The sequence below is a fragment of the Bos javanicus genome, chromosome 23, assembly GCF_032452875.1.
Source record: "Bos javanicus breed banteng chromosome 23, ARS-OSU_banteng_1.0, whole genome shotgun sequence".
NCBI lineage: Eukaryota > Metazoa > Chordata > Mammalia > Artiodactyla > Bovidae > Bos > Bos javanicus.
Genome location: NC_083890.1, coordinates 10,398,614 through 10,425,407, shown reverse-complemented (window position 1 = coordinate 10,425,407; position 26,794 = coordinate 10,398,614). Strand labels below are relative to the sequence as shown.

General features: G+C 42.9%; 1 protein-coding gene and 1 long non-coding RNA gene across 3 annotated transcripts; one reads left to right on the top strand and one right to left on the bottom strand.

Annotated features, from left to right (window-relative positions):
• The first annotated feature begins 2,337 nt into the window (after positions 1-2,337).
• On the top strand, positions 2,338-21,969 carry PXT1 (peroxisomal testis enriched protein 1). Of its 2 annotated transcripts, none has more exons than XM_061398014.1 (3): positions 2,338-2,539; positions 13,777-13,907; positions 21,156-21,969. In XM_061398014.1, the coding sequence occupies exons 1-3, from the start codon at positions 2,368-2,370 to the stop codon at positions 21,258-21,260; spliced, it is 408 nt and encodes a 135-aa protein (XP_061253998.1). In that variant the 5' UTR covers positions 2,338-2,367; the 3' UTR covers positions 21,261-21,969. The 2 variants fall into 2 exon arrangements, with proteins under 2 accessions (XP_061253998.1, XP_061253997.1); XM_061398013.1 differs by lacking the exon at positions 2,338-2,539 and adding an exon at positions 4,044-4,374 and having other exon boundaries at positions 21,156-21,966.
• On the bottom strand, positions 8,688-15,204 carry LOC133236166 (uncharacterized). Its single transcript, XR_009732765.1, has 2 exons — positions 14,879-15,204; positions 8,688-14,775 (listed from the first exon to the last, which is right to left on the bottom strand). It is a non-coding gene; the product is annotated as an uncharacterized LOC133236166 (long non-coding RNA).
• Positions 21,970-26,794: the final 4,825 nt, after the last annotated feature.

The window sequence follows — 26,794 nt, the reverse complement described above, 5'->3', positions numbered from 1 at the left end:
ACAATTATTTACATGGCATTTACATTGTGTTAGGTATTATAAGTAGTCTAGAGATGGGGGCATAGCAACCCACTCCTGTATTCTTGCCTGAAGAATTCCAGGGACAGAGGAGCCTGGCGGGCTACACTCCATGGTGTTGCAAAGAGTCAGACACGACTGAGCAACTAACACTTCATTTCAGAGATAGTTTAAAGTATATGGGAGGATGTGCATAGGTTATATGCAAATACTATGCCATGTTATATAAGGTACTTGAATATCTGTGGATGTAATATCCAAAGGGGATCCTAGAATCAATCCTCCATGGATACCAAAAGATGGCTGTATAATTAGCACTGATCATGTTTCAATAAATATCTCATAACATCCTGCAGAATTACTTGGGAATAATTATAATAAAAACCTATTTGGGGAAAATGAAGTCTAATATGCTCAATTATTTACTTAAACAGGCCATAATTAGATACTTTATTCTCAATTATCTAGCAATGTCATGTGAACAACCAGTACAAAATGACAGTTTCACAATGAGCTGGTGGGTAATGCTGTCAGCTGGCTCTTTCAGACAAGACTCTCACCCCAAAACTGTATCTTGATTGTCAATTTTGCTCATTTAGTAATTTAATAATTGTACCCAGGTCTGATCTAGCTCTGAGGCATTAGCTGGAGAGGATGTCCTTTTCCCAATGGAAAGTTAACTTGAGAAATCAAATAAAGGTTAGAAGATTGCCTGATGAGAACAGTTAAAATGTCAGGCAGCCTAAGGCATCAAAAATGACCAGGCACACACTACACTTCATCCCACAGCTCCCACACCCCCCAAATCTGGCCCAAATTACAATAATCAAAATTTATAATAGCATCCTACACTGGAAAATGTCATACATTTGAATAATGATGAGATTAGAATTTTACCTGATGGCATTGTTGTATGGCAGAAACCAACACAACATTGTAAAGCAATTATCCTCTAATTTAAAAAAATGAGAATTTTACCTGATGATATCCCCCAACTTAGTTTTTCTAGCTGAGATTGCTGCTTACTGTCGTTCTCTCAAAGCCATTTCTTTTCAGTTCTTGCTTCTTCCTCTAAAGCTGCAATACAGCTTTATCATATTTATTATCCAATACAGTAGCCACTGGCCAAATGTAGCTACTGAGCACCCAAAGTGGCTACATTTGAACTACATTTGTGGCTAATTTGGACTGAGATGCGCTGTAAAATATATACCAGGTTTTGAAGACTTACACTAATGAGAATATAAAATATTTCATTAATAAGTTTTATATTGACTACCTGTGGAAATGATAACACTGAAATTTATTTAGGGATACGTTTGGTTAAATAAAACATATCATTAAAATTCATTTTACCTATTCCCTTTCAGTTTTTAATGTATCTACTAGAAAACTTAATGTTACATATGTGTCTCACATATTTTTATTGGACAGTACTGATGCAATGCTTCAGAAGGCCTCCTCTGCTAACTTTCAGTTGTTTTTTATGGTTTGACCTCTCAGTCATTCTTTGATTTTTTATTAACTGCTTAGATTTAGAAGGTAAAATAGCAAGTCAAATTCTGTGGCCAACCTTTAAAATAAGATAAGTAAGTATACTGATAGACAATGAAAATCATCAATTCTTCAACTTACTCGATTGGTGCTTTACTGCTGCTGCTGCTGCTAAGTCGCTTCAGTCGTGTCCGACTCTGTGCAACCCCATAGATGGCAGCCCACCAGGCTCCCCCGTCCCTAGGATTCTCCAGGCAAGAGTACTGGAGTGGGGTGCCATTGCCTTCTCCGACTGGTGCTTTAATATTGGAAGAAAAGGGAGCAGTGTGCACAGAATAGCCTTCATTGGCATCTGCAGAGATGGACTGTGTGTATATGGAGTATTAAAGAGGGAATACAGGAGCCATTCTGGGGAGGAAATACACACACCCACATCCACACACACACACCCTGCAGTAGGTCGAAGAATATATTCCATCTCCAGTCTTCCCCACCTGTCTAGGTTTTTTAAATCTATTTTTCTTTTGGCTATACTATTAATAATTTGTCTCTCTTCTATGTGTACTAATTTAACACTGTTCCCTGGATGGAATGTAACTATTATGATGAGAAACTGCTGGGAGATGAGGATACAGGGTGATGTATCAGATCTAAAGAGTAAACAACATAGATGTTTACTTCAGTTAAAAAAAGAACTTACAGATCACCCTGTTCCATCTTCCACCCAAATGCAAAATCTTTTAATATATGGTATAAAGGCTGTTTGTGTTAAAATATCAGTATTCATTTATCATACCAAATATATACTGAGAAATGGGAGAAATCCTCTGAAAATATTTTTAACAGGAAAAAAACATGAAGAAGAAAAAACACGATGCCATTGTTTATGAACCTAAAGAACTTCTGAATCCCTCTCCCAATGTAACAAATTGTTGCAAATCACTGTGGGTGAAATACAGTTTTCAGAGTGCTTACATGACCCAACTTGTCAGCTCCCAGCCAGTTTCAGCCATGTCAAGGAAACCAGGTAAGATATTATTTGTATTAAGCTAAGTTAAATATTCTATTTAGCTTGTATTTTTACTGGTACTGAAGATATAAAATTGGGCACTGGAGTATTTAAACATTAAGAAGTAGTGTAAAAAAAAAAAAGAAGTAGTGTAAACCTATTCATCGAAGTTCTTACATAGTAAAAATCTAAAACTGACTTTGCTTCATGGTATAAATCTCCTAGTTTCTATGAGCTCTGAATCACTGATGTGACAACTAATTAAGATGATCCCAAATTCACTAAAATAAATCAAATTCATCTTTTAATAAAAATATACCTTTAAACTTGACCTGAAAATATCTGCATTGTTAAGGTAGGGAAAATTCAGTGTAGGTTCCTTCTTGATATTGTCAATATAGGAAAGAACATGAGGGAAAGATAAACTTGAAATTTTGTTTTTAAAAAATGTATGATTCCTAAATGTCCCAAAATGTTGGAAAATTAAAGTGCTGTGTTTGGAAAAGCATTAAAGAATGTTAGAGTTAAATGCATGCGGTTTTAGACTTTTAGATTAAAAACATGCTAGACACCTGAAAGGATTTAAATTAATCTCAAACTATTTTCCACTTTAAAAGAATTACGTGCCACTAAGAAAGCAGACATTTCAAGCATCCTAATGAGACTCTTGGAGAAGGCAATGGCACCCCACTCCAGTACTCTTGCCTGGAAAATCCCATGGACCGAGGAGCCTGGTAGGCTGCAGTCCATGGGGTCGCTAGGAGTCCGACCCGACTGAGCGACTTCACTTTCACGCATTGGAGAGGGAAATGGCAACCCACTCCAGTGTTCTTGCCTGGAGAATCCCAGGGACGGGGGAGCCTGGTGGGCTGTCATCTCTGGGGTCGCACAGAGTCGGACATGACTGAAGCGACTTAGCAGCAGCAATGAGACTCTGGCCGCCATATCAAATATGGTATTCATTTTCTAAAAAGAACTCAGTTGACCAAAATTTTGAATTTTCATCTGGACAGGTGTCAACAATGGTATCTCCAAACCTGAGACTGTGTCACCTATTATTACCTTATAGAACATACATTTCATTTTTCTAAGTTGAGATGTAACTCGTACCATAAAGTTCACACTTCTAAAGCACACAATTCAGAAGCTTTTAGTATATTTACAAAGCTGTGCACTATTCTAGAACTTGTATTTTACTGCAAATCTTTTCCAGTGTTTTCACACTCACTATGGGGTCGCAAAGAGTCGGACACGACTGAGCGACTGAACTGAACTGATATTACTTAATCCTCACCGATCCTTATGAAACTGAGGTGCACTGTGGGCGGTTGCCACATTTACCCCAAAAGCTTTCCTAATTAGTTTCACCTCAAAAAAAGCAGAAGGGTGAAGAATTACTAATGCTACTAACAGTGACAGCCAACAGCCTAATCTGCATTTTTTTTTTTTTTTTTGCATAGAGTTCTCATTTTACTGCATGTGTAAAATCTTTGTGTCTGGCAATTTTTGTCTGGTGCGCCAATAGTGCATGCCACGGCCGCGGGTTACCGCTCAGTCAGAGGCGGTAGCGGCCAGAAGCCGCGCCCCACCCCCACTCCCATTTCCTTCCCTCACAGGCTCAGCAAGAAGCATCGTGTTTCTCCCCTTTTATCGCTGAAGGAATGGGGATGCGCAGACTGAAGGGGGCAGTGTGAGGGACACTGAGTTATTTATGACGTCGAGAACGCTAAAGCCAGGGTCACTGGAGGGGCCTGGTGGTGTACCCCGGATACCTGTTCTCCCTCCCTCGCAATCGGATTTGAAGCAGGTAGCGAACAAGTTCGCCTGGAAAATCCCATGGACGGAGGAGCCTGGTAGGCTGCAGTCCATGGGGTCGCTAAGAGTCGGACACGACTGAGCGACTTCACTTTCACGCATTGGAGAAGGAAATGGCAACCCACTCCAGTGTTCTTGCCTGGAGAATCCCAGGGACGGGGGAGCCTGATGGGCTGCCGTCTATGGGGTCGCACAGAGTCGGACACGACTGACGTGACTTAGTAGTAGTAGCGAACAACGAGCGCCACCCCCTGCGCCAGAGACCGCCTCTGGGCACAGCGCGCCATGTGCACTTCCCATTGGTTACAGCCGATCACGTGACCTCTACTGCCAGCCCCGCCCCAAGGGTTTTTCCGGCCTCCGACCGGGTCTGGGCAGCGCGTCTGAGGAGAACCCTGAACGCGCAGTCATCCAGGTGTGGTTGGTCGCGTGGAGGGAAGCTCTCCTGCTGGGAACTTGATTGGATGGATGGACGGATGACAGAGATAGATTAGATAGGTTAGATAAATTAGATACAGCGAACTGTTAATGAAGAAGCTGATTGAGAAGATCCCTTTCTCCTCTTAGTGCTTTTGTCCCAGGTTGCAACACAGACTGAAAATGAAAATCACAAGCCATTGTTGGCTGGAAAATAACTGGTTGAAGCCCAAACTTATCTCTGTTACTTTGGGGCTATTCTCTTGATGAAAGTGAAAGAGGAGAGTGAAAAGGCTGGCTTAAAACTCAACATTCAGAAAACTAAGATCATCGCATCTGGTCCCATTACTTCCTGGCAAATAGATGGGGAAACAATGGAAACAGTGAGAAACTTTATTTGGGGGGGCTCCAAAATCACTGCAGATGGTGACTGCAGCTATGAAAGTAAAAGACGCTTGCTCCTTGGAAGAAAAGCTATGACCAACCTAGACAGCATATCAAAAAGCAGAGACATTATTTTTCTGACAAAGGTCTGTCTAGTCAAAGCTACAGTATGGATGTGAGAGTTGGACTATAAAGAAAGCTGAGCACCGAAGATTTAATGCTTTTGAACTGTGGTGTTGGGGAAGACTCTTGAGAGTCCCTTGGATTGCAAGGAGATCAAACCAGTCAATCCTAAAGGAAATCAGCCCTGAAGAGTCATTGGAAGGACTGATGCTGCAACTCCAATACTTTGGCCACCTGATGCAAAGAACTGACTCCTTGGAAAAGACCCTGATGCTGGGAAAGATTGCAGGCAGGAGGAGAAGGGGACGAGAGAGGATGCGATGGTTGGATGGCAACATCAACTAGATGGACATGAGTTTGGGCAAGCTCCAGGAGTTGGTGATGGACAGGGAAGCCTGGCCATGCTGCAGTCCATGGGGTCGCAAAGAGCTAGACACGACTGAGCAGTTGAACTGAACACTAGCCATATGAACATATCTGTTTGGTGCTGGGGTCGGGGGGAACCCATAGTATTTGTATGGAGAATGTGTGTGTGTGTGTGTGCGCACACATACACCTGTGCTCAGTTGTGTCCAACTCTTTGCAACCCCGACTATAGCCCACCATGCTCCTCTGTCCATGGGGTTTTCCCAGGCAATAATACTGGAATAGGTAGGTTGCCATTTCCTCCTCTAGGGGATCTTCCCAGCCTAGGGATTGAACCTGAATCTCTTGGGTCTCCTGCATTGTCAGGATTCTTTATCACTAGCACCACCTAGGAAGCCCATGTAGAACTAAAAGACACTTAGAAAAGTTGAGGAGGTGGGTAGGATTTGGAGAAGTCCAGAGCAACCGTCCTGATATGTCGTTTAAGATAAATTAGACACTCTTGGGAAAACAAAAATGATTAAAAGTGGAAAGAAGCCCTGTCCACCTCTAAAAATGTAAAAAGTATTGCTAGGAAAAGTGTGTGTGCTCAGTCATGTCCAACTCTTTGTGACCTGTGGACTACAGCTGGCCGGGCTCCCCTGTCCATGGGATTTTCCAGGCAAGAATACTGGAGTGGGTTGCCATTTCCTTCTCTATTGATAGGAAAGGGCAGACATATATATACACACACACACAAAAATTTCCTGGCATCTGGACTCTGCACTTCTGTACAGGACTCTGCACTTTCCAATGCAAGAAGCCTGGGTTCAATCCCTGGTCGGAGAACTGAGATCTCACAAGGTGTGGGGTGTAGCCGAAAAAGAATCTGTCAGCAATGAAAGAGACCCAGGTTCAACCCCTGGGTCAGGAAGATTCTCCAGAGAAGGGAATGGCAACCCACTTCAGTATTCTTGCCTGGAGAATACCATGGACAGAAGAACCTGGCGATCTAAAGTCCATTGGGTTACAAAGAGTCGGACACAACTGAGCAACTAACACAGAGACACTCATAGATACATAGGTAGGTGTAAATGGGATATATTAATTGTAGAAGTCAGAAGAGGGTCCAGTTTTCAGCTTCTTTCTGCTTCTAAGATTGCTTGTATTACAGAAAGGGGGGCCCTCCAGGGTCCCCCTTCCTGCACCACTTGGGTGTTCATTATATATATATATATATATTTTTTTTTAACTCTCTAGTTGTGGTGCATGGGTTTCTGGTTGCAGTGCCTGCTTCTTGTTGCCAAGCATGGGCTCCAGGGCACAAGGGCTCAGTAGTTGTGGTGCATGGGTTTAGTTGCTCCATGGCATGTCAGATCTTCGTTCCCAGAGTAGGGATCAACCCTCGACCCCTGCACTGGCAGACATATTCTTAACCACTGGACCACCAGGAAAGTCCCTTGGATGCTCATTTTTGCTTTTTTTTTTTTTTTTGGTGCTCCTAAGGCTCACCATCTGTCTCTTTCCTCCTCTAGATGGACACATTGACTTTTTTTATTCATTAAAAAAAAATACTATTTTAGGCACTGTATTACATACTCAGCTGACAATGGTGAACAAAAACAGCAACAGCCCCTTCCTTCCTGGCACTGATGGTCAGGTAAAGAAGGCAGACAGCAGTCAATCACATGTACCAATGTTAAATGTAATGTGATAGGGTGCTAAGAGGTCCAGATGCTATAATGGGGCTTCGACCTAGGAGGGAGGTTAGAGAAGGCTTCCCTGGAGATGTAACCCTGGACTGAGACCTGAGCGGGTTAAGGAGGGTGCAAGTTGCAGGCAGAGGGAATGGCTTGGGCAAGGGAGAGCTAGTAGCCTCTCCCCTTCCGATGACTGCTCATCTCACCCATTTCCACTAAACATACACTGATCTTGCCTCAAAGTTCTCAGAAAATACTTTTTTCTTTTAATTCTAAGTTCTTAGGGAGTAACGGTAACCCATAATTACTGATATAGACAATGTGTATCCAATAGGTAAGAATGCTGATACACATCTAATATGCAGTATCATCTCTGTTATTTCGGGCTTCCCAGATGGCGCTAGTGGTAAAGAACACACCTGCCAATGCAGGAGACTCAAGAGACGTGGGTTTGATCCCTGGGTCAGGAAGATCCCCTGGAGGAAGAAATGGCAACCCACTCCAGTATCCACACCTGGAAAATCCCATGGACAGAGGAGCCTAGCAGGTTACAGTCCATGGGGTCAAAAGAGTTGGACATGACTGAGCACACACGCATTTGCCATGCTGCAAGTGTTTCACCAGTAATTGTTCAGACATGCACGAAATACAAATAGTTGTTATGCTGAGTTCCAGAATACAAAACACACTTCTTGCTTTGAGCACAATCTTCTGTTGTGTCCTATCTCTAGGTCCTTCCTTCTCTGCCCCTTTGTCTACCCAGCTGAAATACCCAAGGCTTATTAGCATCCTTTTCTTTTTCTTTTTTTTTAAGTCGCTCAGTCGTGTCCAACTCTGCGACCCCATGGACCGTAGCCTATCAGGGTCCTCCGTCCATGGGATTTTTCAGGCAAGAGTGCTGGAGTGGATTGCCATTTCCTTCTCCATTTATTAGCATTCTTATAGCTCCATGTCTCCCAATGTCCATTACTGGAACTTACCCAACTTGTATTCCGTCTTCATACTGCAGATACTGGATTTTGTACTTCCCAGGTGACAGTCAGTTAAAATGATAGTTGCAAATCATCATGCTTTTGATTGGCACAGGTAGGGCTGGCCCTAAACCCATTTTGAAGTTGATGATACTCATTTTGAAGGTCTCCCCACTCAGTTGCCCTTTCTCCTCTCCACATGTTATGTTACAAAGGTAAAAGGTTATGCAAATACCCTTCACATTCTCTTAAGGCTCTGGGATTCAGGAGCGGTCACTACCACCAATCAAGTTCGTAGGTACTGAAGTGATTTTCCCTGAGAATAAACATCTCCAAGTAATGAAATAGTGGATTAAAGCTGTGATTGCTTAAATCAGGCTGAGTGCCATCAAAAAAAGTTGATCAGTTGGCCTAAGAAAGAAATGGAAATTTTATTTTGAGCCAAATTGAAGATTATAACCCCGGAATAGCCTCTCAGAAAACTCTGAGAACTGTTCTGTCCATTAAAGGTCAAAGCACAGTTACATATGTTTTTGAGACATTATGCTGTACATTAAATGATGGATTGTTGACAGTTTACATAATCCAGATCTGCAAGTAATGGGTCATGAAAGTGAAAGTTGCTCAGTCGAATCCAACTCTTTTCGACCCTATTCCTTCCAGCGGATCTTCCTGACCCAGGAATCGAACTGGGGTCTCCTGCATTGCGATGGCACCCCACTCCAGTACTCTGGCCTGGCAAATCCCATGGATGGAGGAGCCTAGTAGGCTGCAGTCCATGGGGTCGCTGAGAGTCGGACATGACTGAGCGACTTCCCTTTCACTTTTCACTTTCATGCATTGGAGAAGGAAATGGCAACCCACTCCAGTGTTCTTGCCTGGAGAATCCCAGAGACAGGGGAGTCTGGTGGGCTGCCATCTATGGGGTCACACAGAATCGGACACGACTGAAGTGACTTAGCAGCAGCAGCAGCATTGCAGGCAGATTCTTTGCCAACTGAGCTATCAGGAAAGCTTAAAGCTTTAAAGGAAAGCTTTAAACTTAAGCCACATCTTAATTGGCTTCTTATTTATACCATAAACTTTCTGTATTACCTTTGTTTTCTGGACTTTCTCACTGCCTCTCCTCCGCTGCTCACACGATTTGTAATTATGATATCTTCAAGTTTCCCAAATTTTCAATCATGCTATGTTTTCAATCAAATCTCCCTTTCCTTGGGGACTTCCCTTCTAGAGTTGTTCTCTTGTTCCAATCTCATCACTATCTGGGCCTGTCATCCTGGGACTTCCCTTCCCAGCGTTGGATCCACCTTTTGCTGATTTTTTTTTTTCCCCTTGATTTAGTCATACTCTGTTTCACTGGAAAACCTCCTCAAGAGGCTTCCTAAGAAATTGTTTATGGGAGAACAACTTCCTGAGTCCTTGCATGTCTGCAAATGTCTTTATTCACCTCTCACAAATTATCGAGAATTAGGTAGGCAGAAACTTCTAGGTTGAAAAGAATTTTTAATAAAATCCTCGAGGGTGGGAATTCCCTGGTGGTTGTGGTTAGGACTTGATGCTTTCACTGCCAAGGGCCAGGGTTTAACCTCTCTGGTTGGGGAACTAAGATCTTGCAAAGCACGTGGCATGACCAAAAAAAAAAAAAAAATTCTTGAGGGTATTAATTCTACTATATTCTAGAATCCATTACTGATGGGAAGTCAGTCATCAAACTAACCCATGTTTCTCTTTGGAGATCTTTAGCATCTTTAGCCAAAATGCCATCTTTTGAAATGTCAGTATGGTCCAGAGGGGAGGATTTTATTTCCCCTTTTGTTGTCCTGAGAATTTGGTGGGGCTTTTTTCTTGGTGAGATGTTCTAATCTGAAGTTTGTACTGGGAAGCTGTCATATGCTGTTTAACAATTTTCCTCCTCTGTTTCTGTGACTCTTACTAATCCGGTGCTGGTCTTTCCAGATTGGTTCTGTATATCACCTATCTTATCTCGCCTATTTAAAAATTCTGATTTTTTTTTCTGAGAGATTTTCTTTTCTCAGACGGTCAATTGTATTTTTAATTTTAGCAGTCATATTTTTAAAAACTGAAAGATTTTGTTGTAGGTTTAATCTTTTTTCACAGCATTTTCTTTTGTTTCCTAAATGTAATATTTTCTTTCTTTTTTTTAATAAAGATTTTTGTTGATGTGGACCATTTTTTTTTTAAGTCTTTATTGAATTTGTTACAATATTGCTTCTGTTTTTATGTTTTGTTTTTTTGGCCACAGGCCTGTGGGATCCTAGTTCCCTGACCAGGGATCAAACCCACAACCCCTGGGGAAGGTGAATCCTAATCACTGGATTGCCAGGGAAGTCGCTAAATGTAATATTTTCTTAAATCACTCTAAAGATATACATTAGAACTTGCAAACATTCTCTTCTGTTTCCTGAATTACACCTGTTTTCTTCAGGATCACTATTTTGTTTGTTTATCTGGTATTTCTCTTTCAATGATTGTTCTTCTCAGTTGCCTGGTGATCTTCTGTTATTAAAAAAAAAATACTGACCGGTTAACTCGTGTGGGTTTTTTCTGCTGTTATGTGAGGACTGTTTTCCCAGTTGGTGGCAGTAGCTAACACTTACATAGTATTTGGGCTTCTCTGATAGCTCAGCTGGTAAAGAATCTGCCTGCAATGCCAGAGACCCCTGTTCTATTCCTTGGTTGGGAAGATCCGCTGGAGAAGGGATAAGCTACCTACTCCAGTATTCTTGGGCTTCCCAGGTGGCTCAGCTGGTAAAGAATCCGCCTGTAATGTGGGAGACCTGGGTTCAATCTCTGGGTTGGGAAGATCCCCCTGGAGAAGGGAAAGGTTACCCACTCCAGTATTCTGGCCTGGAGAATTCCATGGACAGAGGAGCCTCTCAGGCTACAGTTCATGGGGTCTGTATTGGACATGACTGAGCAACTTTCACTCACTCATATAGCATTTATCCATGTTCCAGGTGTGGTCCTGCACAGGTTAAATGTATTAATTCACTTAATCATTTCAACAACCCCTCTACAAGGTAGTTACTATAGTATCTTATTAAGTTTGTGCTGTGTGCTCAGTCCTATCTGACTCTGCGACCCTATGGACCGTATCCCACCAGGCTCCTCTGTCCATGGAATTCTCCAGGCAGGAATGCTGGAGTGGGTTGCCATTTCCTTCTCTGCTCATTAAGTTTAATATTCCATCAATTGTAAAATGTACTATAATTTTGTTTCCTACTAAGAAAATAAACAATCTGTTGGAATATGACATGCCATAGACTATAAAACACATTCTCTTTTGGAGGCATTATAAAATCTTAGAATTGATAAAATAATATATTACCATTCCCATTTTACAATTGAAGAAATGAAGGCATAGAGAAATTAAATAACTTTCCCAGGTTACACAGTTTTATCTATAAATTTTACATTTGAACCCAAATGATTTGGCTTCGGAATCTTAGCACGATGCCTCACTGCTTCCCAGGGCTCCTCACTGAATGGGGACTCAAATAGGGGGTCTGAACTGGGAGAGTTTTAGGGCGGTGAGTTAGGGGAGCTGACGTTTTGGCCCCAGATCCCTCAAATGCCAGAACAAGGAGACCTTTGACCTGAGGCACCAACATTCATAAAGAAGTTTTAGCTCTCTCCACAAGATTTGTTCTCGTGTTAGGGAAGACTGGTCTGGATTTTTCACCTGAAATCTGATGGGTCCAGTGGGCTGGGGTTGCCAAGGGTACCAAGTGGGACAGTAGATCCTCCTCAGAATTCTAGTCAACGGCATGTTCCCCTTTCCCAGCTTCCGGGTCCTGGTGAGTGAAGGGGCTTCCTATCATGGGTTCTTGGCACTTTCTCTTTCTGGCTCACTTGTCTATATCTTGTCTTCTCTTCTTTCTGCCTTCTACAAACATGTATAGATCTCTCATCTGCTGTTGACTCTGCTTCCCATTCTTTTCACTGTGGCAGTTTTACTCTTTTTTATACTTTCATTTTGGTGAGGTCTTGGGAGGGACTAGGAGAAACGGAAAGGTCAATGCTTGTGCTCAGTCTTAAATCAGAAGGCCTTAGATATCTCTTTTTTATCAAATAAAATCAAGATTATAAAAAGATGATCACCGTCTGAGACAATAAAATATTCACATTATAGCTGGCAGTGGAAAAGCACTTACAAAACCTTAAAGTCCTATTCGTTTAAAAGTTTTCCTAAGTGCAACGGAAAGAAACTTTTGTATGTTGATACAACATTTTTTTAAAGTCACAATACATTGAGGCTTGTTATCTACTTTATGAAGGAGTTATTCTTTTGAAAAGATTAACAATGAGATTTTTCCAAATTCCCCACTAGGTCATTTAGATGACAGTTTTATTTTTAGAATTCTATGTGGATATGTATATATCCACACAATTTTCAGCATAAAGTGAGATAATTTTTCCTTTTGGATATTAAAAATTCAGTATTGGAATATAATAGAGCACTTGAAATGTGGCCAGTGCAATCGAGGAACTGAATTTTAAGTTTTATTTAATTTTAATTAAGTTTTAAAAACTGATACTTGATTTAGTTGTTGGAAAAGTTTTAGGTATGTGTGGAACAACTTGGATATATAAATTTTAATTGTAAACTTCATGAAATCTAAATACAAATCAACACTTCATGAAATAAAATACAAGGTTTTCCAATGAAATTAGTTAATATCTGGATTGAGATGTGTTGTAAGTATAAAATAAACACTGGAGTTTGAAAGCTTAAATAAAAAAGTACAAAACATACCACTAATAATTTTATATTGATTATATGTTATGATACTTTGGATGTGAGAGTTGGACTATAAAGAAAGCTGAGCACTGAAGAATTGATGCTTTTGAACTGTGGTGTTGGAGAAGACTCTTGAGAGTCCCTTGGACTGCAAGGAGATCCAACCAGTCCATCCTAAAGGAGATCAGTCCTGGGTGTTCATTGGAAGGACTGATGTTGAAGCTGCAACTCCAATACTTTGGCCACCTCATGCGAAGAGCTGACTCATTTGAAGAGACCCTGATGCTGGGAAAGATTGAGGGCAGGAGGAGAAGGGGACGACAGAGGATGAGATGGTTGGATGGCATCACTGACTCAATGGACATGGGTTTGGGTGGACTCCGGGAGTTGGTGATGGAGGGGGAGGCCTGGTGTGTTGCAGTTCATGGGATTGCAAAGAGTCGGACATGACTGAGCGACTGACCTGAACTGAACTTTGGATATACTGTCTTAAGTAAAATACATTACTAAAATTATTTTTTACTTGATTTTACCACTAGAAAAATTAAAATTTATATATAGCTTGAATTATATTTCTACTGGACAGAGCTATTTATTCCAGTGCAAGGCTTTGCTTTCAATAATCACTATGATGATGGGATTTCATTCCTCTCGTTGTCTAAGCCAGTTTTAAGTGACTAGTGGTGAGTGATAGTTAATGCAATTATCTCTTTGAACTCTTTTCTATCAATGTAGATCACAATCCACCTTCTCAGCCCAAGGAGGATAGTATTGGCCAGAACCATCACCAGGAGGAAATACGTCACAAGTTGGCCGTGCGGCTGAGAAACATTGGGGACAGCATTGAGCAGAGAATGGTGCAAGAGGTGAGACTTAAATTTCCCCAGCAAAGGCCTAGCTGGAAAGAGCAAACAGAACAATGGCTGCCAAGTAGCTGGAATGCCCAGGAATTAGCAGAACACATGGGTTAATAATGTCCAGATTACCAAGCATTAGATCTGAAAATTGAGAACCTGAGCCAATGCCAGTATTTGATCTCACATTTGCCTCACGAAAAACTGGTCCACGGACCAGCGGCATCCGCATTATTTGGCAGCTGACCAGATGTGCAAAATCTTGAACCCCAGCCCACAGCTCTGGCATCAGAATTTACCATTTTGCACACACCCTTGGGGATCTGAGTTATAAATGTGAGAAACTTTGCTTCACACTCTCAAACTAGGATGCATGTGAGAATCACCTGTGGAGTTTTAGGAAGTATAGATGCTGGGCCCTACCTTGAGAGATGAGTCCAAGTGAATGTAATGCTCCATCGTGGAGGAGAACCTTTGACTTAGATTGTGGTTATCCTCCTTGAACCAACCCAGGTTCTGCTCTAAGCCCAGCTCTCCCTGGTTTCTTTGTTTCTCCTGATTATTATAAGAAGTAATAAGGGAAAACATAAAGATTACTCTTTTAAATTCTGTGAACGTGTTAGTCGCTCAGTCATGTCCGACTCTTTGTGATCCCATGGACTGTAGTTAGCCAGGTTCCTCCGTCCATGGAATTCTCTAGGTAAGAATACTGGAGTGGGTAGCTGTTCCCTTCTCGAGGGGATCTCCCTGACCCAGGGATCAAACCCCAGTCTCCTGCACTGCAGGAAGATTCTTTACCAGCTGGGTCACCAGGGAAGCCCAAATCTTAGGCACGATGAAATCCACAGCCAACTTAGTTTTCCTCCAGAACAACCTGTAACTGGCAGCAGAAGGAGAATAACCATGTGGGGCTCTGTGCTAGGACAGGTGGCTGACCCTTAGAGCCCAACTTCTTGCCCTTAAATTCATCACAGGACAAGTACCTGCAGCGATTTCTTGTTTATCCCTGCTGCTGCCATCATGCTGACCTCAGGGAGTGCCAGGCCCCTTTCTATGCTCTGGTTCAAATGTGGCAGTACTCAGCCATCCCCTCAAATAAGACATTCCTGGAGACAAAACAAGAACAGAAGGTCCCAACAATAACGTTACTAAAAGTGAGAAGGAAACAATCACATAAAATACTGATAGACCGATTATGCAAATATTTATTGAGTACCTACTATGTGCCAGTCCCAGGTATTGACAGACCAAGTTCACTCAAACAAGTATTTATTGAGTGCTTCCCATATGCCAGACTCAGTTCCAGGCAGAGAGCAGGGCAGAAGATGAGCCTACTCTCATAGGGCTCATAGGAGCGGGACAAACTGAAGTCATGACTAGACTACTGTGGGTACTGAGTGATGGAGATGACCCTGCATGGGCCGTCAGGAAAGGCTTCTCTGAGGAGGTGATGTTTGAGCAGAGACTGGAAGTGAGCCAGGGGAATACCTGGGGAGAGAGTGTTCCAGACAGAGGGAACTGGGAGTGCCAAGCCCCTGGCATAGAAGCAGGCGTAAGGAACAGCAAGGAGGCCAGAATGGCTGAGCGGGGTGGGTGTTGAGGTCCAGGGGCTGGCCTCTGTCTTAGGAGTGGTGGTAAAAGGTTTTTGGGTTTTACCCTAAGTGTTTATAAGAGAAACTTCTTCAGAGGGAGAGTAGAAAAGTGCCATGTTCTGATTTATATTTAGAATGAAGCCAGTAGACTGTTCTGAACACTGAGTGAGATAATTTGATGGAAAATGATCAGTACATGTTATCAAAGCCAACAACTTATTTTGTTTTTGGCCTTATTTGGGTTGAACACTTCTTGGCCGCGTATCATGTATTACAGAGTGCTCTTCCTCCAATGCTTCAGTTCCCTCTGCAGTTTTCACTGATGACTGTGCTTTATGAATTACAGGCAAGTCCTTAGTTCAACTTTCCTGCTTCTTTATCAGCTAGCACTCTGAATACTCCTGCTTCCTTCTAATGTTTTCTCTGGAGAGAGCAGAGTAGGAAAAATCACAACCACCTATTTTCTACATTTATCTCAACCCAATCAGGGAGTCACTTCTCTATGTCACCTCCACTTCCATTTTCCTTTTCTTCCTTTCCCTTACCTTTTTTTTTTTTTTTTTGGTAATGATTTTTTCCCCTTACCTTTTAAGCTGTAATTTACTTATGTCTTAAATTTACCTCTGCAACTTAATAAATTAACTTTTCTTTAAAAAAAAACTTTATTGAGAAAATTCACATCATACAATTCATCCATTTAAACAGTATAAGTGGCTTTATGTTTATTCACAGAGTTGTACAGCCATCATCACAATCAATTTTAGAACAGTTTCATCACCCCAGTAAGACACTCCAAACCCAATAGTAGTCCCTTCTTATCTCCTCCCATTTTCCTTCCAGCCCCACCAATCTACGTTCTGTTTCTCTGGATTTGCCTATTCTGAAATTTCATATAAGGGGACTAATATAGTATGTGGTCTTTATGTCTGACTTCTTTCACGTCAGTTCAGTTCAGTCGCTCAGTCATGTCCGACTCTTTTCGACCATGAACTGCAGCAGGCCAGGCCACAACTCCCGGAGCTTGCTCAAACTCACATCCATTGAGGCAGTGATGCCATCCAACCATCTCATCCTCTGTCGTCCCCTTCTCACTTAACACAATGTTTTTTTCAAGGTTCATCCATGTTGTAGCATGAATCAATGCTTCATTTTATTGATGAATAATATTCCATTGTATGTATATATATCACTTTGTTTATTCATCAGCTGATGAACGTTGGGGTTGTTTCCACTTTTTGACTGTTATAAATAATGATGCTACGGACATCTGTGTGGGAGTCTTTGTGTAGATGAGTGTTTTCAGTTTTTTTGAGAACATGCACAGGAGTGGAATTGCTGAGTCATATGACAACTTTAACTTTTTGAGAAACTTCCAGACTGTTTTCCAAAGTGGCTGTACTATTTTACATTGTGACCCACCAGCAAGGTATGAGGGATCCTGTTTTTCCACATTCTTGTCAAAAATGAGTTAACTATCTCTTTGATTATAGCCAGCCCAGCAGGTGTGAAGAAGAGTCATATTGTGAGTTTGATTTGCACTTCCCTGAAACTTAATGTCATCCGCATATCTGAGGTTACTGATATTTCTCCCTGCAATCTTGATTCCAGTTTGTGTTTCTTCCAGTCCAGCGTTTCTCATGATGTACTCTGCATAGAAGTTAAATAAACAGGGTGACAATATACAGCCTTGATGAACTCCTTTTCCTATTTGGAACCAGTCTGTTGTTCCATGTCCAGTACTAACTGTTGCTTCCTGACCTGCGTACAAATTTCTCAAGAGGCAGATCAGGTGGTCTGGTATTCCCATGGCAGAAAGTGAAGAGGAACTCAAAAGCCTCTTGATGAAAGTGAAAGTGGAGAGTGAAAAAGTTGGCTTAAAGCTCAACATTCAGAAAACGAAGATCATGGCATCCCGTCCCACCACTTCATGGGAAATAGATGGGGAAACAGTGGAAACAGTGTCAGACTTTATTTTTCTGGGCTCCCAAATCACTACAGATGGTGATTGCAGCCATGAAATTAAAAGACGCTTACTCCTTGGAAGGAAAGTTATGACCAACCTAGATAGCATATTCAAAAGCAGAGACATTACTTTGCCAACAAAGGTCCATCTAGTCAAGGCTATGGTTTTTCCTGTGGTCATGTATGGATGTGAGAGTTGGACTGTGAAGAAGGCTAAGCGCTGAAGAATTGCTGCTTTTGAACTGTGGTGTTGGAGAAGACTCTTGAGAGTCCCTTGGACTGCAAGGAGATCCAACCAGTCCATTGTGAAGGAGATCAGCCCTGGGATTTCTTTGGAAGGAATGATGCTGAAGCTGAAACTCCAGTACTTTGGCCATCTCATGTGAAGAGTTGACTCATTGGAAAAGACTCTGATGGTGGGAGGGATTGGGGGCAGGAGGAGAAGGGGACAACAGAGGATGAGATGGCTGGATGGCATCATTGACTCGATGGACGTGAGTCTCAGTGAACTCCGGGAGTTGGTGATGGACAGGGAGGCCTGGCGTGCTGCGATTCATGGGGTCGAAAAGAGTCGGACACGACTGAGTGATCTGATCTGATCTGATAGTTAATGTTGTGCATCTTTTCAGGTGCTTATTGGTTATTTGTATAAATCTCTGGAGAAATGTCTATTCAGGTTCTTCATTTTAAAATTCGGTTGTCTTTTAATTACTGAGTTGCAGGAGCTCTTTATATGGGCCTACCAAGTGGCGCTAATGGTAAAGAACCCACTTGCCAATGCAGGAGACGTCAGAGACGTGGGTTTGATCTCTGGGTCAGGAAGATGCCCTGGAGGAGGTCATGGCAACCCACTCCAGTGTTCTTGCTGAGAATCCCATGGACAGAGGGGCCTGGAGTCCTATGGCCCATAGGGTCACAGAGGCTTCAGTCGTGACTGAAGCGACTTAGCACAGCGCAGCAGCACAGTTCTCTATATATGCTGAATATAAGTCCCTTATCAGATATGTTATTTGCAAATATTTTCTCCCATTCTGAAGGTTGTCTTTCATCTTGACAGTGTTCTTTGAAGTGCAAAAGTTTTAAATTTGCTGAATTTCAGCTTAGCTATTTTTCTTTTGTTGCTAGTGCTTTTGGGTCATATCTAAGAAATCATCATGAAGATTTATGCCTATGTTTTCTTTCAAGAGCTTTAGACTTTTAGCTCTTAAATTTAGGTCTTTGACTCATTTGGAGCTAATTTTTATATATGGTATGAGTTATAAGTTCATCTTCATTCTTTTACATATGGGTATTAAGTTGTCATAGCACATCTGTTGAACAGAGTACTCTTTTCCTACTGAATTGCCTTGGCACCCTTGTCCAAAATCAACTGACTATAAATTGGGGGTTTATTTCTGAACTCTCAATTCTATTCCATTGATCTATGTCTATACTTATACCTGCCCTAGCTTTTCTTGCAATGTTTTACAAAGCTGTCTTTGACCTACACTTTTAAAGTAGTCTTTCTTGTATTGCAAAATTGTCTTTTAGAGCACTTCAAATAGAGCATAGAATATTTTTTAAATAATTTTAAAAATTCCTCTTCAGTTTGACTCTAAAATGCTAAAAGGCTTTACTCTGCTGCTTCCAGGCTTAACTCAAGTAACTTCAACAAAATTTTGAATCTGGCATGGTATATTTCTTTCATATGCAATCATTTATTCACATTTTGTACTTTGTTTAATCAAGTGGTCTCATTGATTCTCCAGATGCCTTCCTGCTTTTGATGTATTTAAAGAAACTTTGATTCTTGCTCTTGGAACTCCCTGGCAAGGAGCTCACCAAGGTGCATTTTTATCTGCTGAATTGATTGTCCTCAAGCTATCACATAGCTTGACTTCTTATTATTTTCACTTAAGCAAGTGTTTGGTGTTTTCAAATAGGCCTTGATTCTCAACCTATTTTGCCATCTAGTTTTGAGGGGTTTTGTTTCAAGGACCTGTTTTTTTCTAATCTGGGGCATGTAATTTTCCTAGCTATAAAGTATGTATTAAAACAGTCTTTCTATGCTTTTAGGATCTTAAAGTGCCTTTGAAATTTTTCTCCATAGACTCTATCCTGGGTCCTAGAAGCTGCCCCCTCCCTGTCCCTACAGGCCGAGGAGTGGCAATGCCTCTGCTGTTACACCACCCTTATGCCTCCTCCCCCCACTTTTGTAAAGTGTCTTCATCCGACCCTGTATTATCCTAATTTGAGTGTTATCTGTTTTCTCTGGGACCCTGACAGTAATGTATAAGAAATTTCTTAAGATTGTTAGAAGGACAGGTGGGAAATGAACATTTACTAAACATTTTCTTTCAGGCACTCTGAGATACTCTTATTTGTTTCATTTAATTTTCCAAATAACTCTATGAATTAGTGGAATCGGTATTTCAGGAGAAGCATTTGGGGTTCAGCAAGATTAGATAACCTATCCAAGGTTACTCAGCAATTAAGTGGCAAAACTGGAATTTAAATATATGCGCATCTGACTCAGTGCTCTATACATTTTCTTATCTGCTTTGCTGGAAAGAAATTCAATTTTTCTTTTTTTAATTAAAATTTTTAAAATTTTTTGGCCATGCCACGTGGCATGTGGGATCTTAGTTCCCTGAGTAGGGATTGAACCTGCGCCCCCTGCAGTGGAAGCACAGAGTCTTAATCACTGAACCACTGGACCACTGTCAAAGTCGCTCAAATTTTTAAATTGATATCAATTATAAAAGGGAAAAACAAGTTCTTTCATGGTTTCCAGTTACAGTGGTATTTACTTATGGGCTTCCCTGGTGGCTCAGCAGTAAAGAATCTGCCTGCAACGTAGGAAATGCAGGAGATGCAGGTTTGATCCCTAGGTCAGGAAGATCCCCTGGAGGAGGGGATATGGCAACCCACTCCAGTATTCTTGTCAGGAAAATCCCACAGACAGAGGAGCCAGTGGGCTACAGTCCACGGGGCTGCAAGAGTCAGACACAACTGAAGCGACTGAGCACGCACCAGAAACCTGCTGAGGTCTTTGCTTCCAACCGTGCTCACACTCACCCCCTCTTCACTATCTAAAGTCCATTCTTCAACCCCAAAGCAGACTCCCTTGGTTCTTTGGGAGAACTAAGAAAGTGCTCTGGGAAGCCAGCTAAGCTAAGCTAAGTCACTTTAGTCGTGTCCGACTCTGTGTGACCCCATAGATGGCAGCCCACCAGGCTTCCCCGTCCCTGGGATTCTCCAGGCAAGAACACTGGAGTGGGTTGCCATTTCCTTCTCCAATGCATGAAAGTGAAAAGTCAAAGTGAAGTCGCTCAGTTGTGTCCGACTCTTAGCGACCCCATGGACTGCAGCCTACCAGGCTCCTCCATCCATGGGATTTTCCAGGCAAGAGTACTGGAGTGGGGTGCCATTGCCTTCTCCGTGGGAAGCCAGAGGAACAGGTTAATCAACCTGGAAAAGAGTGCCCAATTTGCTGATGGTGAAGATGGAAAAAATGTCCAGAGGAAAACTTCCCCAGGTTGTGTGGATGGCACGGACATCACGAACAGACCAAGATATTCTCCCACTCAGACACTTCACGGAGCAGCCCGAGAAGCGAGTCTGTAGCACTGACTGAATTAATACTAATACTGAATTTCTAACTTTGGATTATTTTATCGCCTTTTTAGAAAACTCACCCTCCCTTTCTTGCTCTCTTTTTAAACAGAACTTTCAGCAAGAAGGCAGAGCTATCCTGGCTCACTACGTCTTCGTTTTCTTTGGAGGAGTTCACATGCTGCTGCGCTTTCTCTGGAACAACCATTTGATGTAGAAGGAACGTAAGCGGCAGGCTCTGCTTTCCTTCTACCCTCTGAGAAAACATGAATCCCACCGGGGCAGATGCAAAGAAGACCCTTCTACTCCTCCTCTCCTTGTTACCCATCGCGGTTGCTTTTGTCTGGTTTGTTGAAGAACTGCGGACCCACTGGCCATTTGTCTGTTTATTGGTCAGCCAGCGATGAGACGTCTGTGACGGTCTCATGGTGGAGCCCAAGGAACTTAGAAGCCCAGGAGGCCTCACTGCTTAGGAAACACCAGCACTGTGGATAGCCCCAGTGCTCCTTATAAGGAAGCCTTGGAAGGGAACCTCCCATGAGTGCCACTGAACCTCATTCCCAAACCAGAGGTCACAGAAATGGGTGCTTCCTCACTCTTGTTGCCTGTGTCCAGATCTGCAGCGACCCCTGCTTCTTTTTACCGCTCTGTCTACCTCATATTCCCTCCCTCCGCCCTCTGAGAAGCATGGCGAGTGTTAAGCAAGTTTGTTGTTATAAACTGCAAGTTCTGTTTTGAGTTCTTTGTAGGAAAAGTGTTATTTTAGAAAGTTAGTAATTAAAAATGAAATAAATATGGTTATTTTATTGAGCATGAAACACCTGTGCATATTTCTTTTGTGAAAGAGGGATTCCCCTTGTTCCTGCTCATACGAGTTCATAATTTTGTAGTTTGATCATACACAGTGTCGTCTTTGTCCTTCCAAAGGGAAATGTTCCCATCTTTTTAAGTGTTTCAGGCAATGCCTATCATCACCTATGTTTTGGCTTCCCTAAAATATCTTCTTTATTTTTTAACTCTTTTGAGTATGTATTTATTCACTTATATGTTTAAAAAATCAAAACCATATAAGAACATTTACAATGAAAACACTTGCTCTTATTTACTTTCCTGAATTCTAGTTATAAGTTTGTTACATACCCTTCCAGAGTTTCTTTGTACAAATACCTGCCTGGAAGAAAAGCTATAACAAACCTAGGTCCGTACAGTCAAAGCTTTGGTTTTTTCCAGTAGTCATGTACAGATGTGAGAGTTGGACCATAAAGTAGGCTGAGCACTGAAGAACTGATGCTTTTCGAACTGTGGTGTTGGAAAAGACTCTTTAGAGTCCCTTGGACAGCAAGGAGATCAAATCAGTCAATCCTAGAGGAAATCAACCCTGAATATTCATTGGAAAGTCTGATGCTGAAGCTCTAATACTTTAGCCACCTGATGAGAAGAGATGACTCATTGGAAAAGACCCTAATTTGGGAAAGATTGAGGGCATGAGAAGGGGATGACAGAGGATGAGGTGGTTGGATGGCATCATTGACTCAATGGACATGAGTTTGACCAAACTCCGGGAGATAGTGGACAGGAAAGGCTGGTGTGCTGCAGTCCATGGGGTTTCAAAGAGTTGGACACGACTGAACGACTGAACAACAACAATATATATTCACACACAAAAGGTAGCATGTAATTCTCTGGTGGCTTAGATGGTAAAGAGTCTGCCTGAAATGTGGGAGACCTGGGTTTCATCCCTGGGTCAAGAAGATTCCCTGGAGAAGGAAATGGCAACCCACTCCAGTATTCTTGCCTGGGAAATCCCATGGATGGAGGAGCCTGGCAGACTACAGTCCGTGGGGTTGCAAAGAGTTGGACATGACTGAGCGACTTCACATAATTAACAGACACTATTCTGTACCTTGATAGCATGGTGGTCAGGTACTCCTGGTCTTACAAATGTTAACTTATTTACTGTTCATAATAACATTAGAGGATAGGTATTATTATTATTAGCTCTATGGTAAGTCCCCTACATCCAAAATGAGTTCCATTTGGAGAGTGTGTTCCTAGGTCCAATTTGTTCGTAGTCCAACAAAGTTAGCCTAGGTACTCAACTAACATGACTGGCCATCAGTTCAGTTCAGTCACTCAGTTGTGTGGGATTCTTTGTGACCCCATGGACTGCAGCACTCCAGGCTTCCCTGTCCATCACCAATTCCCCAAGCTTGCTCAAACCCATGTCCATCGAGTCGGCGATGCCATCCAACCATCTCATCCTCTGCCGTCCCCTTCTCCTGCTGCTTTCAATCGTTGCCTGAGTCAGGGTCTTTTCCAGTGAGTCAGCCCTTTGTATCAGGTAGCCAAAGCATTGGAGCTTCCGCTTCAGCATCAGTTCTAATGAATATTCAGGGCTGCTTCCCTTGTGGTTCAGCTCCTAAAGAATTCACCTGCAATGCAGGAGACCTGGGGTTGATCCCTGGGTTGGGAAAATCCCCTGGAGAAGGGAAAGGCTACCCATTCCAGTATTCTGGCCTGGAGAATTCCTTGGACTGTATAGTCCATGGGGTCGCAAAGAGTTGGACACAACTGAGCGACTTTCACTTTTCCTTTAGAACTACCAGTTGGATCTCCTTGTAGCCCAAGGGACTCTCAAGAGTCTTCTCCAACACCACAGTTCAAAAGCATCAATTCTTTGGCACTTAGCTTTCTTTATAGTCCAACTCTCATATCCATACATGACTACTGGAAAAATTATAGCTTTGACTAGAGGGACCTTCGTCAGCAAAGTAATGTCTCTGCTTTTTAATACACTGTCTAGGTTCGTCATAGCTTTTCTTCCAAGGAGCAAGCATCTTTTAATTTCATGGCTGCAGTCACCATCTCCAGTGATTTTGAAGCCCCCCCAAATAAAGTCTCTAACTGTTTCCACTGTTTCCCCATCTATTTGCCATGAAGTGATGGGACTGGATGCCATGATCTTAGTTTTTTGAATGTTGAGTTTTAAGCCAACTCGTTCACTTTCATCAAGAGGCTCTTAAGTTCTTTTTTGCTTTCGGCCATATGATTGGTTATATAGTACTGTAATAGGTTTATAACATTTTTCACACAAATAATGCATGAAAACAAATACAAAAATAAAACATTTAAAATCTTACAAAACAGTACTTTGAAAAGTATGGGGACTTCCCTGATGGAGGAACAGCTAGATCCCATATGCCGCCAATTAAAAAGATCTCATATACTTCAATTAAAGATCCTGTGTGCTTCAACTAAGACCCAACACAGCCAAATAAATAAATATATTTTTTAAAAAGTCCAGTAGTACAGTACAACAGCTAGCATACAGGGCCTGTCATCGAGGGACTAGGCAACAAGAGTTACTGACTGGAGGAAGGAGGGAACATGGTAGATGGTAGAGCTGAAGGATCGTCAGCCATAAGAGATGGACAGCAAACTGCACTTTCACTCACACCTGACGCTGATGGCACAAGTTCTAGTTCCTTGCTGGAATAAGATGCACATTCGCATCTTTGAAAGTTCATATGTAAGGGACACACTATATTTTTACTATTAAGGAAACAAAGGCAGTATTTTGCAGAGAGAGGCAGTACAGAAGGTAACTAAATTGCTCAAGGGCACATAGCCAGTAAGTGACATAGTTGGGTTTCCAAGCCAGCGGTTATCCTCAGAGTCCAGGGACTTACCCACTCTGCTGTACTGACTCTAGGAGAGCTGGCCACGGTCCACTGAGAGCCTGTCGGATGACGCACAGGATTCTGTTAAATGGATGCAGCATCATTTATTTCATCAGCCCTCTCTTTATGGATGCCTGAGTTGTTTCTAATCACTCGGTACTGTAAGCCGTGCTGAAATAAATAACCATGTACCTTTTGTATACAGAGAAGGCAATGGCACCCCACTCCAGTACTCTTGCCTGGAAAATCCCATGGACGGAGGAGCCTGGAAGGCTGCAGTCCACGGGGTCGCTGAAGGTCAGACACGACTGAGTGACTTAGCTTTCACTTTTCAGTTTCATGCATTGGAGAAGGAAATGGCAACCCACTCCAGTGTGCTTGCCTGGGAAATCCCATGGACAGAGGAGCCTGGCAGGCTACAGTCCGTGGGGTGGCAAAAGAGTCCGACACGACTAAGTATCTATTGAATACACTTCCAGCTGGGATTGCTAGGTGAAGGCTATACATTTGCAGCTTTGCTGATCCTGCCATCCTGCCTTCCGCGGGGCTGCACCACCTTACATGTCCTCAGTTCTCTGTTCCCCTCAGCCTCTCCAGCAGATTGTTATGAAACTTTTAAATTTTTTTCCAAATTAGCAGGTTAAAAATGATTATCTCAGAATAATGTTAATTTGTACATCTTTTACAATGGGAGAATCTGGGCATCTTCTATGTTCAGAAGCTATTTGGCATTTTGTTTAAATGTGGATGGTCTACACATGTCCTTTGCTCATTCTTCTATTGGGTCTCTGGTCTTGTTCTTACTGGTTTCTAGGTGCTTATGATTTATCAACGCTAAGCCAATAGCGTCTACACCTTGGCTTTTTTTTTTTTTTAAGTATTTTCTTTTTTTAAAAATTTATGTATTTGGCTTCAAGGCATGTGGGATCTTAGTTCCTCAAACAAGGATCAAACCTGCACCCCTTGCATTGGAAGTGTGGAATCTTAACCGCTGGACTGCCACGGAAGTCCCACCTTTGGCTTTTGGGCAGGTTATTAAGGCTTCTTGCCTCCTTTTCTTCCACGTGCATTGGTTTGCTCTAGTGGTTACAATCTCCCTCGGCTTCCCCTCAAGGGAGAGGGAGCTGAAGCAGGTACACACGGGTGATGGGCAGGTGGGCACCACACCTGGAGCAGCCAGGGGCTGTGAAAAGGTGGCAGCTGAGATCCACTAAGTACCTGGGTCTAGGTCAGAAGAGCATCACAGCCTCTCTAACGGTGGCATTAGGGCCAAAGGGGAGGCCGTGGTGGGGTCGGAGGTGTAAAGGCCACTCACCCTTAAGGGGAGAAGCGCCTGGTCTGGATGGACAGCACGGGAGGGCCCCCCCCCCCAGCACCCCCCGCCCCGCATCTGCAGAGATGAACATGAAGTTGGTGTGTTGCTGCTGCGAGACCAGGACCAGGGATTCCCTTGGCTCTGCAGGTCTCGCAGAATACAACCTCTGCCCCCACAAGGAGTGCTGCCCATCTGCGAAAGAGGTGCGAGCAAGACCTGTGTCTCCCAGCCAGTGAGCTCTCGGGCACTCTGGGACTCTGCTCCCACAAGGGCCAGCCCCCTGCCTCCCCGAAGCCGACATTGGGGGGAGTGGAAGCCGGATCCCGCTCTTTCATTTCCCAGGAGGATACCAATTACCAGAGCGCCCCGTGCACCCGCTCAGCGAACCCCAGCACACACCACCTGGCTCTATTTGAGATTCCATCCCATCAGGCTTTCCAGTTTGGAGGTCAAGTTTGGGGTTTGGGGAAGGAGGGCCTAGGAGTGCTGGCTAGGGCCCAGCAGCCGCAGCCCCTGGAGCTTCATGAGGGACAACCGGCGGCTCCCTCACCGCATGCAGTGCAGGTGAGAGCCTGATGGCTGAACCACGCGGCAGTGCACAGGGCCGCCCGCCCTCCGCCCCTTCCCCACCTCAGGGCTTGATGCAGATTCTGCTGGCTGACCTCGTGCTTAGAACCTGGGCCACAAGTCCTGTAGGAAAAACCTTTTCACCTAATATTCTTTGAACACGTGAGGAACAGAAAAGTCCCTTTAAAA